The following is a 20,160-nucleotide window of genomic DNA, read 5'->3' as shown; positions in this document are numbered from 1 at the left end:
AGCCACGGAGGAGCGGACACCCGCACTTTTCCCCGGACACTGGGCCTCCCTGCTGGCCAAGTCAGCCCTGGCACCGTCTGGTCCTCAGCCATCACCGCTCCCCCGCCCTCACCTACCCGAGCTGGGAACCTGTAGATCAATCTTCACGTCGAAATCATGTACTTTGAACAAATCTTCAGAGAGGTCGCTGGCTGACTTAGAATTCAAATCTTTATCCTTTCCCTGACCCTGCAATGTGAAGGGAAAAAGCATCAAAGTATAAATGCAAGTGGGCTTCAAGAGGCGGCAGCCGCTAACGGTCAAAAAAGCTTTGGCTCAAGTTGACCAGCTCTTTCTGGTTCCTTCTCTCACAGGGGCTTTAGGAGAGGCCACAGGAAGGCTTCTTCTCTGAAGTCTAAAAGAGGAAAGGGAAGGCTCATGTCTGTGCTGTGGGGGACGAGGGGCTTAAGACAATAAGCTACCTTCTGACCCAAGATTTCAGAAATTCCTGGGACAGTTTGGCCTCCACAGGAAAAGACCTAACTTACGCAAAAAACTGCTTCTAAATGGGCAGTTTCTCTGTTAACATTTTAGTTCTCAAAGAGCTTTCACCTTTACAACTATCTGATCGTTATGTGTCATCAGCTTCTCCTAATTATCTTGTGAGGCAGCAGGACAGAGTATTATTCCCATTTTACACGTGAGAAAATGTCGATCAGAGGGCTAGATGTCAGTCGCCTAAAGCTGTAATCAAGGCCTTAGTTAAGTAGTGGTGTTGGGTTTAGCATTTAGGTTTTCAAAGTCAAAATTCAGTAGCTGTTTATCGTATTTGTAAAGAATCAGGATGGAGAAAGGGCTGCAAGTGGGATGCTATGTTCCCCCAGGTGGGAAGAGTCAGGCCTAACCCAGGCCGAGTGTCCGGGCCGGCAGCCTGCAGGCCACAGGGCAGCACCGCACTTGCCTTGCTCATTTCCTTCGGAGCATCTGGTAACACTCCAGAACCGTATTTTGCATTCAGCTGGGCCAAGATGGCAGCTTGAACAGCTGGGTCTCTGGACTGAGAGAGAAATTAAGTTATTTTAGAGATTATTTAACACTCACACAGTGCAACGCCAGATTCTTTCCCATCGACCATGATAACATCATAAGCACCACAGTGGACCCATCAGCAGCTCAGTGGGGTTTTCCTCAAGGCAGCAAAGAGAGGCAATTAAAGCTCTGAAGCCCAGCCCAGGCCGGCCTGGCCCTAGGTGGCCCAGCCTCCACAGTCCTAATGTCTGCTGCATCGGTAAACCCACCCCGACCCAGGAGGGGTGAGTCTGGAGGTGTCTACAAATCCGTGCCAGGTTTTCACTCCCTGTATGGCCTACAGCAAGATTTAAAAAAAAAAAAAAGAAAAAGAAAAAGAGGAAGCCAGACCCAAGAGTTCGAGGCAAGCAAATCCCACTAAGACAACATTATTTTTAACTTCCTTATTAATGTCCTAATGGAATTCATTTTATGTCCTAGAATCTAGGTCCTGACTAAAAACGTCCTCTTTCAGCACTCACATTAGAAACGATGGTAGGTTTGCACTGCCGCCTCGTAAAGGGATCCATCTGTTGGTTTTTCATGTTGTGACTTTCAGCCTGAAACAGAGAGCATGCATTACAGAACTGTGTCTCCTTTTCCCCGCCTTTTGTTGATCCTAAGCTTACGTATAAATAACAGTCTTGGCAAGGGCTAAAGAAAGTCAAAAGTGGTCTCTCATCCTCTTCCCTTCAAGAACACCAGAGCAGATACGGGGGCAGCAACTGAAAGAACAAAAGCTCAAGTCGATAAAGACGAACACCTGTGGAGTGGAAGCTAAGGGACGGGGAGGGTAAGACGGGCAGGAGACTGCTGCTTTTCGTTATCCATCAGTAAATCCTATGGGTATATGTGTGCACCCAGAGCACGTGTGTGTGAAGTGTACATGTTACGCCAGTAACTACAAAAATAAACGGGAGCAAGATGTATAGAAGATTTCGTATCGATTTATTCATTAAATCTGTTTTCAGCGATCCAAATACAGTTGTCTTACTCACCACAAGGGCCTTCTCAGACTCCACAATGTTCCACTCCCGGTTCCGCTGGTTGATGTAACTGTGGATGAGTGAAAGGGGGAGTCAGTGCGCTGCGGAAGGAGGGAGGGAACCCCTCAGCCCGGACCCCGGAGCCCCACGGAGCCAGCGCAGCGCAGCGTGTGCAAGGCCACGGGCTCTCCTGACGACTGTGACAAGGTCTGTGGGTCCAGAGTAGGAGCCCGACGGAAACAGGCCCTGTAACACACCTGATAGCGGATATGTTCTTGGTCCGCTGGCGGTCCAGGGCCTCTGCCCGCTCCTCCAGCTCATTCAGCTGGTCTTGGATCTGTTTGGCCTTGTCCTGATCCCCCAGGTCCTCAGCCATGGCCTGCACACAGACAGACGTGTGAGTTCTGGGCCATGACGGGCCCTGTATCAAGTGTCCCCTTACTTCCAGCACAGGCGAGACAGCTCACGTGATGAACAAATGACAGGATATATGACAGGACACTGAAAACAAGCTTTACAAATGCAAGGTATAATTCTTATTATTGTCATTAACACCTTGCCATATCCTATCCAGCCCTGGGCCCCTGGTAGCAGGGATGTGTAACACTGACCTTGGAACCCAGGCCCCATGGGGCTCACTCACCCTACCAAGGCTCACCCCCATCCTGATGTGAAGAATGGAAAGCCACCCACCTCAGCTGGGCTTGGCAGGATCATCTGTTCAGACCCAGTGCTGAGAGGACCCTGGCTTCTGTCTTATTACACATAAAACAAAAGGGACTAGGACGTAAGGAGAATGGAATGGACACGATCAATTTACAGAAAGGAAAATGGCCAAGGGATGGTGCCCGGGTGCCAGGAAGCACCGTGTTGCTTCCTCTGGAGCCCAATCCCGCCACCACCGACTGAGCAGGAGATGAACAAGTCTGATTTCCGCATCTTACAGGACGAGGAAGGAGGTTCAAGTGCAAGTCCTCACCTTTTCCTTTAGCAGCTGAGTCTTCTTCATAGCATAGTTGGGTGGAGCTTTCCTGAACCTTTCTTTCTCTTTTACAATCTGTATCAGAGAGGAGATACCAGCAGTGAGGTATTCCTAAACTATTTCTGTAGACAGGCTAAGTGAGCCCATTTTGGAGGCAAGCAGCTAGTTAAAAGGGGGCTGCTCTTCCTATAGCAGTGTCACGCCCCGGAGAGAGAGAGCGAATTCATTCCAAGGGATACTATGCTGCTTCCGGGGTCACGGAGATTCTTCTGGCACAGTCTGAAGGAACATGCACCAATAAACAGCAGCAGCCCAAGGACCTGGTACTGTAAGGCTAGCCACTGTCCAAGAGAACAGAGATCAAAGAATTTTACCAAAATGTTTTTTTGTTTTTTTTTGTTTTTTTTGTTTTTTTTTTAAAGATTTTATTTATTTATTCATGAGAGACAGAGAGAGAGAGAGACAGAGGCAGAGGGAGAAGCAGGCTCCCCGCGGAGCAGGGAGCCCGATGCGGGACTCGATCCCAGGACCCTAGGATCACGACCTGAGCCGAAGGCAGACGCTTAACCGACTGAGCCACCCAGGCGTCCCTTACCAAAATGTTTTGGAGAAAGGAAACTCTTGAAGGACCAAGCCTAGCAGAATACAGATCCCTGAACTCTCAATACACTTCTGTACTCTAGGACTTCAAATGAGAATGTACAGAGAAAATCTGGATGAACTATTAAGTAGGTAGTAATATCAGTACTCTCTCATCCCTTATGCAATAGTAGCACAGATAAAATCGTCAAGATACAAGGAAAGAGAAGAAAGTCACGATCTTCTTGAACACTGGTTCTTACTGAACCTCCAGTCTCTGGGGCACCAGGTTTCTTACCTCTTCAATGTCCTGATCATTGAATTTATAATTAAGAGCTTCTTTAATAGACAACTCCTTCTTATTGATTTCATCTAGAGTGGGCAACTGCATGCCAGCAGAGAACATCTAGACCAAAACACGACAAAAGGTTATTAATGAGAGATTCTGGAAACTTCCTCAGGGTTTTCATGAACTGCTAGGTACTATCTATAAACTTACCGCTTCTTTCCATTTCATGAATTCGCTTTCAGTGAATTCTTGGTTTGAGACAAACTCTAGGCGGAACACTCGTTGGTCGTTGCCATGCCTATGTAAAAAAGAGACAGCATCTCCAAGAATGGGTATGTTACCTGCGGTAACAGCAAAGCAACCCAACCAGACTGTGAACCACCCATCTCTGTGGTTCTCAATCCTGGCTGCTCTTTAGAATCACCTAGGAAGATCTGTAAAAATTCTTATGTCAAAGCACCACTCTAGTTCAACTGAATCAGAATCTCTGGGAGAAGGGACCAGGCAATGAAATTAAACAATTCTTCCCAGGCTGTTCTAATGGGCAGCCAGGATAAAGAATCACAGCTAGACTGGGGAAAAATTGGACTTGGCCAGTGCTTCAAAAGTCCATTTACAATAAAATCTGTCACTGTCAACTGGCATCAAGAATATGAAATATTATGTAGATATCTGAATTACAAGGAAACTCCATTCCCTAGAGAGAAAGCACACTGCCTTCTGACTGACCCCTATGGTGGCAAAGTTAAGAGAGTCAGTGCCATTCTCCTAGGGACAGTCACTCTCTGCATGTCATCATCACTGCCTACCCCAACTAGTTCTTTTCAAACAGACCAGGAAGGATGATGGGGACAGGAGAAGGGAATGGAGACCACAGAGACCAAATTAGGCCATGGTACAACCGAATCTATCAGCTACTATTTGCAGTGATTCTGGCAAACGACTTCTATTCCTTCTTACACAGGGTCTCTAGAATTTTCAGGCTCCAAGAGGGCAGGGATTTGCATGTGTCTATTTTGTTTTTGCCTCTATCCTGATGCCCAGAACAGTGGCATGTAGCAGGCACTCAGTAAGGATCATGTTACAGAAGAGGAAACCAAGTCCTGAAAGGTGGCTTGACCTGTCAAAGATCAGGTTAGTTAGGGACAGAGCCAGGACCAGAAGCAAGCCTCCTGACCATGGTCACCAAGGAAATGCCTGCAGGACTCTGGATGGGGGGAGTTCCCAACCTGCTTTTTTCCTTCTCTGTGTCCTACCACTTCTTGTCCCGGATTTCCCCTGTGAGAGAGAGATCCCAAAGGCAGAATAAGATTCCCTCCAAGTCCCCTATGGGGACAAGAGAAATTCACTCTAACAAGAAACATCACACTGGGGGGCGCCTGGGTGGCTCAATTGTTAAGCGTCTGCCTTCGGCTCAGGTCATGATCTCAGGGTCCTGGGATCGAGCCCCGCATTGGGCTCCCTGCTCAGCAGGAAGCCTGCTTCTCCCTCTCCCACTCCCCCTGCTTGTGTTCCCTCTCTCGCTATGTCTCTCTCATATGTCAAATAAATAAATAAAATCTTAAAAAAAAGAAAAAAAAGGAACCATCACACTGGGTGAGGCCGCCCCACCAGGCGGTGCCCGTGTGCAGCAGGAGCAGAAGCCCACAGCAGCGCCTCCCCTACCGTAGCTGTAGCCCTTTGTTTGTCCTGGTGCCACCAAGCTGGTAAACTTTAGCGGTTTCCACAACACCCGTGATCTCAGCCACCTAAGTGAAAGGACAGAGATGCCAGTTAAAAACACTTTCAGAGCTCTCCACACCACTCCCTCTTTGGCTCTACCAACCTAACTGCGGACGAGTGGCCCTGCACTGAGAGGACCCCACAGCTGCCCGGGGCTCTGGGCACCTTCCTCAGGTTCAGAACCCAGATGGCCAAGCACCAGAAGCCCCGAAAACAGAGTGAGCAAGCGCCAGGAGAGGAAGCAGTTAGCCTGGTGGGGACCATTAGGAGCTTCCCCTCCGACTTAATTCTACCTTACTAAGGGGGATGTACTTGGGATCCCAGAGGTCACTTTTATCAACCAAATATGAAGACTATGGAAGTCAGTTTCTGTTTGTCAAGCTTTCTGGGACTCGGCATGGCTGCTGGTCCTCACAGAAGGAGGTAAACACATATTAAAACCATACAACCCAGGCTAAAACAAACAAAAAGAAAAAAAGAAAAAAATCAAACAGCTACGTTCCAGCCACCCAGATCATAGAAGCAGTGCCAGAACTCACAAAACAACCTCAATTAGGTTGGAGGGTGGTTTTTTGTGTTTTTGTGTTTGTTTTTAAACCTCAGTATAATTCTGTTTCCATGTAACATGGAAAATTTTCATTTATTTATTTTTCAAATGAACAAAGCTTCCAGATTATGTAACTCCCAATGAATACTCCCTAAATGTCTCTCTTCTTGCTTTTGTATGAAGGGAAAATAAAGAGAGTTAGTCTAAATTCAAACCCCCCTCCATTGGACTCTGAAGACTCTTTCTGGCAGCAGGTCATGCATGATCTCTGGTTACTTCAGACTGTCATTATTCTACAGGCATCTCAATTAGAGTCTATTTTCCCATCAAATGGTAGCAGAAAAGTGACAGACTTGTTCAGCAGCTCCTACTCCCAGTCAAGAATCATTATATTTAAAACATGGACAATTGTCCATGGAAAGAAACACCAACCCGGTAAACTGGTTTGCTGTTGTGGTTTCCAATGCCAATCCGTACAAAACATCCTGTGACCGTTTTAGCAAAGAAGGGCATGTGACACCAACGCTCTAGCTTATGCCGTGATAATCGAACCCGATTCAATTCCTCGGGTAAGGAGACTGGTTGTGATTTGGGAGGGATCTCTTCTTTCCTGTGAGGAATAAAGGGCAATGGGAAAAGTGTTCCTCATAAAAACAGATCAAGGGGTGCCTGGGTGGCTCAGTCGGTTAAGTGTCCCCGACTCTTGATTTTGGTTCAGGTCATGATCTCAGGGTTGCGATATCCAGCCCCGTGTTGGGCTCCACACTGGGCATGGAGCCTGCTTAACATTTTCTCTCCCTCCCTCTGCGCCCCCCACCCCAGCCTCTGGCATGTGCTCTCTCTCTCTCTGGAAAAACAAAACCAAAAACCCCACAAACAAAACAACAACAACAACAACAAATCAGATCAAGATACATAAATACTACCAACTTCTTAACACTTAACTCAACCAAAGTACATGTGATTAACCATAAGAGAAATAAATGAAGCCACAGCAAAGAGTGGTAAGAGAATCCTGCTCCTGTATAAACTGTCTTCAATGAGGCTGTCATTCCAGATAACTTATCAGAGTAAGAAAAGTAATGGAAGATCCAGACCAGTCTGAGGTGACATGAAGTCAGTTCTTACCTGCCAGGCCCAGATGAAATGTCGAGGGGTGCAGGCTAGATTGCCAAAGGCAGGAGCATATTTTTGGGCTGATGTGTTGGGGAACTCAGCGCTGCAATTCAGGGTACTGAACCAGATCAAAGTTCACCATCCAAACAAGAACATTTTGGAAACTACACTAAGTTTCTCCCCAAAGAACCCACCTATCCTGACTACTAGACCAAAATATACACAAGCTTACTCCTCTTCTTCATCAGATGACGATGTTCGGGATGAGCGGTCTGACTTTTCACTGGACTTGTCATCCTCTTCCTCTTCCTCATCATCAGAGTATACCTCACTGGTTTTCAATGGCTGTTTTTTAGCAAGGAGCTCAGCTAAAAAGAAAGGGGAAATGTTTATCCACATTCTCTCAATAAGAAACTGAAACATCTTTCATCCTTGAAAAAGAACCTGGACATGGGAAGGGACTCAAGAGACAGCCCCATCCTCCCTAGATTGCACGGTAATCACTTGGGCTACACACAGAAGTGAGTTAAACCAGAGTTAAAAACATTCAGGCACCAAATGTCAAGCTTTAATAGACAAAAAAGGGCTGTTAAGTTTATTGCTAAGTGGGCAGAAAGGGTCACCCACTCTACTGACAGTTGTCTTTATTACACTCAAGATGCCTGAAGATGGGTAAGAAAGATGGGGAAAAATTTTGTGATGTCTTCAGAGAGTCTTGGAGAAAAACTTTATTTTCAATTTAAAGTACTATTTGAATTAGGAGAAGACTGAAAACAACCCAAATGTCTGCACAGGGGAGTGGCTGAATCACCTCTAGTACATCCACCTAAACAGACTACTATGCAGCTATAAAAAAGGAATCAGGGCGCCTGGGTGGTGCAGTCAGTTGAAAGTCTGACACTTGGTTTCCGCTCAGGTCAGGATCTCACAGCTGTGGGACAGAGCCCCATGTTGGGCTCTGGGCTGAGCACAGAGTCTGCTTCAAATTCTCTCTCCCTCCCGCTCACACTAATAAATAAATAAATAAAATCTTCTTTTTTAAAAAAGATTTTTATTTATTTGAGAGAGAGAGAGATAGCAAGAGAGAGCACAAGTGGGTAGGAGAGGGAGCAGACTCCCCATGAGCAGGGAGCCCGATGTGGGGTTTGATCCCAGAACCCTGGGATCATGACCTGAGCTGAAGGCAGACACTTAACTGACTGAGCCACCCACGCACCCGTAAATAAATAAAATCTTAAAAAAAAAAAAAAAAAAAGGAATGAGCCATTACACTACATCCTGAGTCAGAGAATGTTTTTTGGAGGGGTAGTCAGTAAATATTTTAGGATTGTGCTTCATGTGGTCACTATTTCAACTACTCAACTTTGCTGCTGTAGATAAAAAGCAGCTACAATTATAAACAAATGGGCACTGCTGCTTTCCAATAATACTCTATTTACAAAAACATGTAGTTTAGAGGTGCTTGGCTGGCTCAGTTGGAGAATGCGACTCTTGATCTCCAGTCATGACTTTGAACCCCACAAGGGGTATACAGATTACTTAAACAAAACTTAAAAAAAAAGTCATCTACCAACCACTATGTGACATAAAAACTAAGGAGTGACCTCTAGGATCTGTGGTTAAGTGAAAAAAGCAAGGTAGACGAAAAGTATGCATGGTGAGCTACCATTAATCTAAGATGGAAGGTGAATCTGTGTCCTTTCATTAAAAAAAAAAAAAAGGAAGGGTAAGATATAAAATTTTTTTTTTTTAAAGATTTTATTTATTTGACAGAGAGAGACACAGCGAGAGAGGGAACACAAGCAGGGGGAGTGGGAGAGGGAGAAGCAGGCTTCCCACGGAGCAGGGAGCCCCATGTGGGGCTCGATCCCAAGACCCTGAGATTATGACCTGAGCCGAAGGCAGATGCTTAACGACTGAGCCACCCAGGCGCCCCATAAAAAATTTTTTTAAGTGGTTGTCTGTTACAGGAAGGAGGCCAGGGTGAAATAGAAAGGTATAATACGGGACGCCTGGGTGGCTCAGTTGGTTAGGTGTCTGCCTTCGGCTCGGGTCATGATCCCAGGGTCCTGGGATCGAGTCCTGCATCGGGATCCTTGCTCAGCGGGGAGCCTGCTTCTCCCTCTGCCTCTCCCCCTGCTTGTGCTCTCTCTCTCTCTCCCTCTCAGACAAGTGAATAAATAAAATCTTAAAAAAAAAAAAGAAAGAAAGGTATAGATACTAAATCTCTTTGAATATACCTTGTTTAGCAGCTTTGATTTGGGGAACCCCCCTTTTTTTTTTTTAAGTAAGCTCTACACCCAACATGGGACTTGAACTCACGGACCCTGAGATCAACAGTTGCATGCTCTACTGACTGAGCCAGCCAGGCAACCCTGGAACCTTGTATTTCATATAATCATGGAATAAAATAATAAAAAACTCACCTCTATATATCACAAGAAAAATAAAATATTCAACTGATGGCATAATCACACAACAGGAACTATAAGAGTTGCCATTAAAATACAGACGTTCCAAAGAAAGACACATAGATCAATGAAACAGAAAGCCCAGAAAAAGACCCTTGCATATATGGTCAAATGATTTTCGACAAGCGTGCCTGAGAAAACTGGACATACCATGTGGGGGGAAAAAAAAAAAATAAGTTAGACTCTTACTCTATACTATACATAATTCAAAGACCTAAATGTGGGGCGCGTTGGGTGGCTCAGTCCGTAAAGCGTCCAACTCTTGATTTTGGCTCAGGTCATGATCTCAGGGTTGCAAGATGGAGCGCAGGGCTCCACAGAAGATTCTCTCTCTCCTTCTCCCTCTGCCCCTTCCTACCCTCTCTGTCTAAAAACCAAACCAAACAAACTAACCAAAACCAAAAAACAAAGACCTAAATGTAAGAGCTAAAACTATAAAACTCTTAAAAGAAAACATAAGGGGGGGTGCCTGGGTGGCTCAGTCGTTAAGCACCTGCCTTCGGCTCAGGTCATGATCCCAGGGTCCTGGGATCGAGCCCCGCATCAGGCTCCCTGCTCGGCGGGAAGCCTGCTTCTCCCTCTCCCACTCCCCCGCTTGTGTTCCCTCTCTCACTGTGTCTCTCTCTGTCAAATAAATAAATAAAATCTTTTTAAAAAAAAAAAAGAAAACATAAGGGAAATGCTTCACAACACTGGATCTGGCAATGATTTCTTGGATAGGACACCAAAAGCATAAGCAACGAAAGAAAAAAACATTAAGCTAAATTGTACTTCATCAAAATTAAAAACTTTTATGCAACAAAAAGATACTATCAAGAGTGAAAAGAAACCTATCAATGGAAGAAAATATTTGCAAATCATGTATCTGATGAGGGATTAATATTCAAAATATTTGAAGAACTCACAACTCAACAACAGAAAACAAAGAACTTGATTAAAAAATGGGCAAAGGACTTGAACAGACATTTCATCAAAGAAAGATACCCTAATGGTCAATAAGCACATGAAAAGATGCTCAACACCACTAATCATTAAGAAGATGCAAATCAAAACCACAATGAAATACCACTTAATTCCCACTAAGGTGGCTATAATCAGAAAGACAATTAACGAAGTCTTGGTAAAGATGTGGAAAAAGTGAAATCTTTATACTTTGCTGGTGGGAATGCAAAAAGCCTCTTTGGAAAACAGTCTGATAGTTTATTTTCTTTCTTTCTTTTTTTTTTTTTTTAAAGATTTTATTTATTTATTTGAGAGAGAGAGAGAGAGAGAGACCACAAGCAGGGGGGAGAGGTAAAGGGAGAAGGAGGCTCCCCAGCGAGCAGGGAGCCCAGTGTGGGACTTGATCCCAGGACTCTGGGATCATGACCTGAGTTGAAGGCAGATGCTTAACCAACTGAACCACCCAGGCATCCCGTTACCTTTGTTTTATCTCAGCATCGCTGTTATAAAAAACAAAACAAAAACCTTTGCATTCTGATTCTGAAATGGACTTATCAATATGGAGCTCATAAAGATAAAATTTATCCTTAAAAAAAAAAAAATCCTAGCTCTCTGTACTGAAAGGCTTAGAAGTAATAGCCAACCCAGTAGCATGGGCCCTCCTTATGTCTAGACTATGGTGTCTAGTAACAGTTTCTCATGAAAAGGCTCCTTAGAGAAATGGCAGATTCCAAATCCAGAAAGCAAGGAAGCTACTGAAGACTACTGGAGTCTCACATCAAAAGGACTCAGGCTAGCGACTGAAGATGGGACAATTTGAGAGTCAATTGATTAAATAAATGGATTAAAATACACAAAAGGATGTTTAAATCCATGAATTCAAAAGGATATTCAAAATAAGCAAACAGGGGTGCCTGGGTGGCTCAGTTAAGCCTCTGCCTTCAGCTTAGGTCATGATCTCAGGGTCCTGAGATGAGTCCCACATCGGGCTCCTTGCTCAGTGGGGAGTCTGCTTCTCCCACCCCCACTTGTGCTTTCTCTTGCTCTCTCTCTCAAATAAATAAATAAAATCTTAAAAAAAAAAAAAAATATATATATATATAAACACACACACACAAAATATGCAAATAAACCTCAGTGGTCACCTTTGGAAGCTGCTAAGGTACTATCTCATTCTTTTGAAAACTAGTAATAAAAGGAAAAAAAATCCACCTTTCTGCCTTTCCTATACAAAATGTACCTAATGTACCTAATGATAACTAAACAGCTGATGTGAAGTTTCTCTTTATAAAAGTAGACCGGATAATAAATGAAGAAAGAATGATAGATTAGAGTATCACCATTTTGCAACTCATAATAAATGAAATGATCTAGGTAATGATTATCAATGGCTACTGGGAAAGAACATATTACTATTTCCCAATTCTTCATCCTTCTCGGTACCCATGCCCTTGGCCATGTGACTCAGTAGTTCTCCCAGCCATTAATGATGGGATGTCATGTGACTTGCTTCAGCCAATGGAATATGCACAGACCTGACGTTGCACCTGCCAATGTCAAGTCTAGGCCTCAAGAGGCGTCTCGCGTTTCTGCTTGCCGCTATTACATTTCTACCGTCACCAAGAGAAGAATGTGCCCTAGGTATACTGGTCTGGGGAAGGAGAGAGACAGGTGTAACAGACCTGGTCCCAACCTGCAGCTTGGAGACAATCCCAGCAAACTTGTATATAAGGCAACCCTCTGCTCAACTGCAGATCCATGAGCAGGAGCAAATGTGTATTTCTGAGTTGGGAGCAGTCTTTTATTTCACGTTCTTATGGTAAAAGCTAAATGACAGAGCTGGTAATATCACAAAATGTGAGACACAGGTATTACGTGTCTCCTGATGGAAGTATACACCACCACTAAAACTCAGCCTCCCCTCCCCATCCCCCCCAAAAACCGAAACCAAAACAGAATAAATCCCAATGTGTCCAATTCCCTAGCTCTAACTACAAATTACAGGAAATTCAAGAGACTAGAGCAACATATTCCACACCTCCAATGGGATGTACCCAGCATCTGAGAAACTATAGGACGAAGGACCTAGTTTCTTCAAAATAAGCTGCAAGGGGGAAAAAGAGATGAACAGGAAAACCTAAACAGATTAAGTGACCTCAGGGACATATTAACAACTCAAAATGTGTGGATTTTTTTAAGATCCTGATTCAAACAACCAAATTAGTATATTTTAATTATACATCAACTAGAGAAATTTGAACACTGACTAGATATTCAGTAATATTAAGAAAGTCACTGTTACTGTTTTTTAGATGTGATAATGATATTGTAATGTTTAAAACAAAAGAGTGCTTATCTTTTAAAAACACATACGGAAATATTTATGGTTGAAATACAATGATGCTGTGATTTACTTCAAGATAACCCAATGAAAGAGGGGAATATAGATTTAACAAGACTGGTTATGAGTTGATTGTTGAGGCTGGGTGATGGGTTCATGGAGGTTCATTATACTATTCTCTGTGTTTGGAATTACCCAAAATAAAGAGCTTATAAAAAAAAAAAGAGCTGATAAAAGGGGGGAAAATATAAACGGGCACCAGAACGTCAAATCATATGATCCCAGAGACAAAGCAGCCATTACATTTTCCCCACTTACCTGTTCTGTTCTTCCGTTTTTCTCGCTCTGCTTTTAGCTCCTCCATGGCTTGAGATTTCTTATCTAGTTTCTCATCCCGTTTGGAACGCCGTTCCTTGTTGTGGGATGTTACCTGGGAAAGGAAAAATATGTAGGATGGTGCTTTTTATTAACAGCCAATGACAACATTCTCTATACCCTAACAATCATTCAATTTTCCAGTGGGAATCTATATAGGCTGCAGAAACTGAAACTTGTTTAGGGGAAGAGAGCATCCTCTAGTGGACAAAGAGGATAGAGCATAAAGTCAGCTCCTGTCTTACCTGCCTAATAAACAGAAAGCCTAAGAATTACAGGAATAAACACTTTATGGAAGGCCACCCTAGATGGCTCATATTTGCGGATATTTTTAACAAGCTTTTGTGATGAATTCAGAGATGAATAATTTTTCAGCTACATTTATTACCAAGTCCAGGATGACACACATGTGAGTAAACCTCAGAACTAATCAGGCTACCTGGGACAGGACGTTTATCAACTTTCCCTTAAGGAAGGAATGCTCACACACCAGTGAGTTGTTTTTTAAAAAGCAGACCTGAATGAAGAATTACTAAGGAATTAAACAGCACAGCTAATGATGAAATGATATGTCCAGAGATTAGTGAACCTACAAGATAAAGACAGTATGTCTTGCATGAACTGAACTAGACTGATTAATATAAAACCATCATTTTTTTTCTAATAAAACCATCTTTTACATAAACACACAAATACACACACACACACACACACACACACCCAAAACTGAGGTTTATCTTTTGGATAACAAGGACCACTGAATTTCCTACCTGAGATTCTTGAATCTGTGTCAGCTTTTTCTTTTCCTGCTCCTCTTCTTGCTTTTTCTTTTTTTCTTTCTTTTCTTTCTTTTTGGCTGTTTTTAGTTTTTTCCTGATTTCAAATCTGGTTAAAAGATATTTGTTTGGGTTTTAGATGGCAGTGAAGTATGTACAAAAACTGATTTCTATTAGATAGGATAATGGAAGTAAGTATGGGGAAGGAGTTAAACATCTTGGTTTCCTGCAAGAAACTCCAATGTACCTTATAGGTACATTAAAAATAATGAACATAAGTATACCAGAAGTACTTGAAAGCATTAAGTTGGAATAGATTTAAAATGAGAGAAAATATTCAGGATACTATTGTACCCTGTTGATAACACACAGCTCTTCTTCAACCTTCATATAACATAGGAAAATAGTTGATTTCTGGATCAACTGCAATGCTGTTCCATTAGAAACAGAATGAAACCACAGAGAGCCACTGTCACATTTTTTTTTTTAAAAGATTTATTTGAGAGAGACAGAGAGCGGGGGAGAGGGACAGAGGGAGAGAGAATCCCAAGTGGACTCTGCGCTGAGCTTGGAGCCTGACATGGGCTTGATGTCATAACCCTGAGATCACAACCTAAGTCGAAACCAAGAGTCGGAAGCTCAACCGACTGAGCCACCCAGGTGCCCCCACTGTCACATTTTTTTTTTTAAAGATTTATTTATTTGACAGAGAGAGACATAGCAAGAGAGGGAACACAGCAGGGGGAGTGGGAGAGGGAGAAGCAGGCTTCCCGCGCAGCAGGGAGCCCGATGTGGGGCTCGATCCCAGGACCCTGGCATCATGACTTGAGCCGAAGGCAGACGCTTAACGACTGAGATACCCAGGCATCCCCCCACTGTCACATTTTTAAGGTGGTCAGAACAAAGACTATATCTTAAAAACACCACTCTTGAGGTGCCTGGCTGGCTCAGTTGATGGAGCACATGATTCTTGAACTCCAGGTTGTAAGTTCGAGCCGCACACTGGGTGTAGAGATTATTTAAAAATAACATCTTAAAAACAAAAATAAAAAAACCCACCACTCTCCATCTTTCTTCATTAGGAAAAATGCCCTCCCCTTCACCTCCACACCAGCAAACATAATGAATAAATATGCTGTGAATAAATACACTATTCTCTTCAACAAATGCAATCTAGGCTCCTTCCCTATAATAAAAATCAGGCTCTTATGAAACAAAACTATTTTGGGGGTCATGAATTTAAGGAACATTACGGAAGGAATAAAGGAATATAATAAACATTAAACTTTTCATAACACTTTAAAATAACCCCAACTATCAATTTTTTTTACTTAATTTTTAACAGAGTACACAAATCTCTTTTGTTATGTCCTTTACACTCAAGATTAAGGTTGTTAATGTACTTTTGTAATATGATATAAAGGAGCACTGTTAATGAATTTACTTTATTTAGAAACACATAGCAACATACTATTAAATAACCAATGAGTCAAAGAAGAAATCACAAGGGAAATTTGAAAATAATTTAAGGACTGAAAATGAATATACAACATAACAAAACTTACAGGATGTAGCTAAAGCAGTGCCTACAGGGAAATGTATAGCTATAAATGCCTATATTAAAAAGCAAGGTAGGCATAGCTGGTTGGCTAGCTGGCTCAGGTGGTAGAACATGTGACTTTTGATCTTGGGGTTGTGAGTTCAAGCCCCATGTTGGGCACAGAGCTTACTTAACAACAACAAAAAAATTTCAAATCAGTAACTTAACCTCTACCTTAACAGAGTGGAAAAAGAAGAGCAAACTAAATGTACATCAAGCAGAAAAAAAGAAATAAAGATTAGAGCAGGAATTAACGAAAACACAGAATAGGAAAACAATAATCGATGGAACCAGAAGTTGCTTCTTAGAAAAGATCAACAAAATTGACAAAACTTTGTCTAAATAGGCCAAGAAAAAATGACAGAAGATTCAAATTACTAAAATCAGGTATGAAAGAAAAGACATCACTATCGACCTTACAGAAACATAAAAGATACCATAAGGGAACCCTATGAACAACTATATGGCAACAAAGTAGGTAATCTGGATGGAATGGGAAAAATCTCTAGAAGGCCACAAACCACCAAAACTGACTCAAGAAAAAATAGAAAAATCTGGATAGACCTGTAATAAGAGATTGAAATAGTAATTTTAAAAGTTCCCACAAAGAAAAGCTTATGCCCACATGGCTTCCCTGAAGAATTCTCCTAAACATTTAAAAAAGAACTAACACCAATTCTTCACAAACTCTTTCAAAAAAGAGAAGAGGCAACACTTCTCAAATTATATTCTATGAGGCCAGTATTATCCTGATACCAAAACCAGGCAATGAAATTACAAGAAAAGTAGGTAAATATCTCTTATGAATACTGACATAAAACTCAACAAAATAGTAGCAAATTAAATCCAGCAACTTATAAAAAGGATGATATACCATCACCAAGTAGGATTTATCCCAGATACGTAAGGTTGGTTCAATGTAAGAAAATCAATGTAATATACTTATTATTAATAAAGTACAAAAATCTCATGACTATCTCAACAGACCCGGAACAAGCATTTCACAAAATCCAACAACCTATCTTGATAAAAACTCTCAACAAACTAAGAATAGAAGGAAACTTCTTCAAATGGATAAAAGATAACTATGGAAAAACCACAGCTAATGATAAAACACTGCTTTCCTCCATAGATCAGGAAGACAAGGATACTCTCATCATTTCTACTCAACACCGTACTGGAGGACAAGAAAAAGAAATAGAAGGAATCCATATTGAAAAGGAAGAAGTAAAATTTATCTTTTTTGCTCACATGATCTTAGGTATAGAAAATATTTTTTGTTTTTTAAGATTTTATTTATTTATTTGACAGAGAAAGAGAGAGAGAGAGAGAGAGAGCACAAGCAGGGGGAGAGGAAGAAGGAGAAGCAGACTACCTGCTGAGCAGGGAGCCCAATGCGGGGCTCGATCCCAGGACTCTGGGATCATGACCTGAGCTGAAGGCAGACGCCCAACTGACTGAGCGACGCAGGCACCCATTATGTACAGAAAATCTTAAGAGTCTACTAAAAACTATTAAAACTAATAAATGAGCTCAGCAAGGTTGGAGGGGGCAGGATCAGTATACGACAATTAATTGTACTTCTATATACTTACAATGAACAATCTGAAAATGAAACAAAGGAAACAATTTAATTTATAATAGCACCGAAAAGAAAAAATATATAGGAATAAATTTAACAAGTGCTAGCTTTTTACACCCAAAACTGTAAGACAAGTGTTTAAAGAAATTAAAGAATACCTAAATAAATAGAAAGATAACAGGCTCATGGATTGAAAGACTTAATATTGTTAAGGTGGCAATACTCCCAAATCTGATCTATAGATTCAACACAATTTCTATAAAAATCCCAACTGCTTGGGGCTTCTGGCTCAGTCGTTAAGCATCTGCCTGTGTGTGTGTGTGTGTGTGTGTGTGTGTGTGTGTGTGTGTGTGTGTGTGTGTGTGTGTGTGTGTGTGTAGATAGATAATTGATTTTTTTTTTTTTAAGATTTTACTTATTTGACAGAGAGAGACACAGTGAGAGAGGGAACACAAGCAGGGAGAGTGGGAGAGGGAGAAGCAGGCTTTCCGCTGAGCAGAGAACCCGATGTGGGGCTCGATCCCAGGACCCTGGCATCATGACCTGAGCCGAAGGCAGACGCTTAACGACTGAGCCACCCAGGTGCCCCTGGATAATTGATTTTTGACAAGTGTGCCAAGACTGCAGAAAGAATAGTCTCTTCAAGAGGTACTGAGACAACTAGATATTGGAATGCCAAAGAATAAAGCTGGATCCCTACCTCATAACACATTAAAAAATGATCTCAAAATGGATCATCTAAAACTGTACGACTCTTACAAGAAAACATAGGGGTAAATCTTCATGATCTTGGATTTGGCATATTCTCAGATACGACATTAAAAGCTTGAACAAGAAAGAAAAAAAAATTATACTTCATCAAAATTAAATACTTTTGGTGCATCAAACAACACTAGCAAGAGAATGAAAAATACAACCTACAGAATTGGAGAAAACATTTGTAAGTCACATATCTGATAAGGGTTTGATAAGCAGACTATACAAAGAACTCTTACCACACAACAGCAAAAAGACAAATAACCCAGTTAACCCAGTTAAATAATGGGAAAAGGATTTGAACAGACATTTCTCCAAAGATATATAATTGGCCAACAAAGATATCATAGGATGCTTAATATCATTAGTCAACAGGAAAATGAAAAATAAAGACCACAATGAAATACTACTCTACATCCACCAGGGTAGTTATTATCAAAAAGAGGGGAAAATAACAAGTGTGGGCGAGGATGTGGAGATACTCGACCCCATATATACTGCTGGTAGATAATGCAAAATGGTGCAGCTGCTGTGGGCAACAGTTTGATGGTTTCTCAAAAAGTTAAACATAAAATTACCATATGACCCAGCAATTCCACTCTTAGGTCTATATTCAAAGGAACTGAAAATAAGTACTCAAACAAATATTTGTACATGAATGTTCATAGTAGCACTATTTACAGTAGCAAAAGGTGGAAACAACCAACACGTCAATCAACAGATGAACAGATAAACAGAATGTGGTATACACATAGAAAGAAATATTATTTAGCCATAAAAAGGAATGAAGTACTGATGTGCTATGTGGATGAACTTCAAAAATGTGCTAAGTGAAAGAAGCCGGTCACATATTGTATGATTCCATTTACATAAAATGTCCAGAAATAGGCAAATCCATACAGATATAATTGTATGATTCCATTTACATAAAATGTCCAGAAATAGGCAAATCTATAGAGACAGAAAGTAGATTACTGGTTGCCTAGGGCTGGGAGGCCTGGGAGGAAATAGAGAAATGACTGGTAGTGATAGAGGATTTCCTTCCAGGGTGATAAAAATGTTCTGAAATTTATTGTGATGAACAGCTTTGTGAATATATAAGAGCCACTGAATTGTACACTTTAAATGGGTGTTGTGGTATGCAAAATGTATCTCAATAAAGTTACTTCAAAAAGTTAATAGCTTATTATTTACACAATATGCTTATACATATCATCTCACTCAAGGCTTACAATAATCCCAAAGAGGAAGCTGAGGCAGGAAGAAGGTAAGGGACTCATTCAGATCACCTGGCCAGTGAGTCTGAACTGAGCCTAGACAAATGTCAGCGCTCTTTCCACAAACAAGCTACCTTTTTATACCACCTGCACCCACCTTAAAAAAAAATTTTTTTTAAAGGGGCAGGCCTAGAATAAGTTTAAGAACCTAACAACTAAAGATGACATCTCACTACTGGTGCTGCTGGCTATAAAATGGGATGCTAATGGTGTTTACATAAACAGACTGTTATTAAGATTAAATGAGATCAATATATTTTCATTAAAAAAATTTTTTTTATATTATTAACTAGGCTCCGGGTGTGGAGCCCAACACGGGGCTTGAACTCACCCCCACTCTGGGATCAAGACCTGAGCTGAGCTCAAGAGTCAACGCTTAACTGACAGAGCCACTATAGGTGCCCCTATACAGACTTTTTTTTTTTTTAAAGATTTTTTAAAAAATTTATTTGATAGAGAGTGAGAGAGGGAACACAAGCAGGGGGAGTGGGAGAGGGAGAAGCAGGCTTCCCGCCGAGCAGGGAGCCCGACGCGGGGCTCGATCCCAGGACCCTGGGATCATGACCTGAGCCGAAGGCAGACGCTTAACGACTGAGCCACCCAGGATTCCCTACTCTGTGATTTTATCACGGGGCCCTATTGGCCTTATATAAGGATCTCGTGGGGCGCCTGGGTGGCTCAGTCGTTGAGCGTCTGCCTTCGGCTCAGGTCATGATCCCGGGGTCCTGGGACTGAGGCCCGCGTCGGGCTCTCTGCTCCGCGGGAAGCCTGC

The 20,160-nt window shown here is 42.0% G+C and overlaps 1 protein-coding gene across 2 annotated transcripts in view; it reads right to left on the bottom strand.

Moving 5' to 3' along the window:
- RTF1 (RTF1 homolog, Paf1/RNA polymerase II complex component) overlaps window positions 1-20,160 on the bottom strand; it is a 51,216-nt gene that overhangs the window by 2,308 nt on the left and 28,748 nt on the right. For both annotated transcript variants that reach the window (XM_032417431.1, XM_032417432.1), the window contains exons 5-17: window positions 14,168-14,282; window positions 13,341-13,452; window positions 7,501-7,636; window positions 6,585-6,762; window positions 5,549-5,631; window positions 4,094-4,181; window positions 3,893-4,000; window positions 3,013-3,090; window positions 2,291-2,412; window positions 2,046-2,103; window positions 1,530-1,607; window positions 941-1,036; window positions 117-228 (exon numbers count right to left, since the gene is read on the bottom strand). In XM_032417431.1, coding sequence (XP_032273322.1) covers window positions 117-228; window positions 941-1,036; window positions 1,530-1,607; window positions 2,046-2,103; window positions 2,291-2,412; window positions 3,013-3,090; window positions 3,893-4,000; window positions 4,094-4,181; window positions 5,549-5,631; window positions 6,585-6,762; window positions 7,501-7,636; window positions 13,341-13,452; window positions 14,168-14,282 — 1,364 coding nt within the window. The remainder of the gene's footprint in view (window positions 1-116; window positions 229-940; window positions 1,037-1,529; window positions 1,608-2,045; window positions 2,104-2,290; window positions 2,413-3,012; window positions 3,091-3,892; window positions 4,001-4,093; window positions 4,182-5,548; window positions 5,632-6,584; window positions 6,763-7,500; window positions 7,637-13,340; window positions 13,453-14,167; window positions 14,283-20,160) is intronic.

Source organism: Phoca vitulina, unplaced genomic scaffold (assembly GCF_004348235.1).
Source record: "Phoca vitulina isolate PV1807 unplaced genomic scaffold, GSC_HSeal_1.0 scaffold20, whole genome shotgun sequence".
In the NCBI taxonomy this organism is placed as follows: Eukaryota; Metazoa; Chordata; class Mammalia; order Carnivora; family Phocidae; genus Phoca; species Phoca vitulina.
Note: the sequence above shows the minus strand (reverse complement) of the source record. Positions and strands in the feature narration are given on the sequence as shown.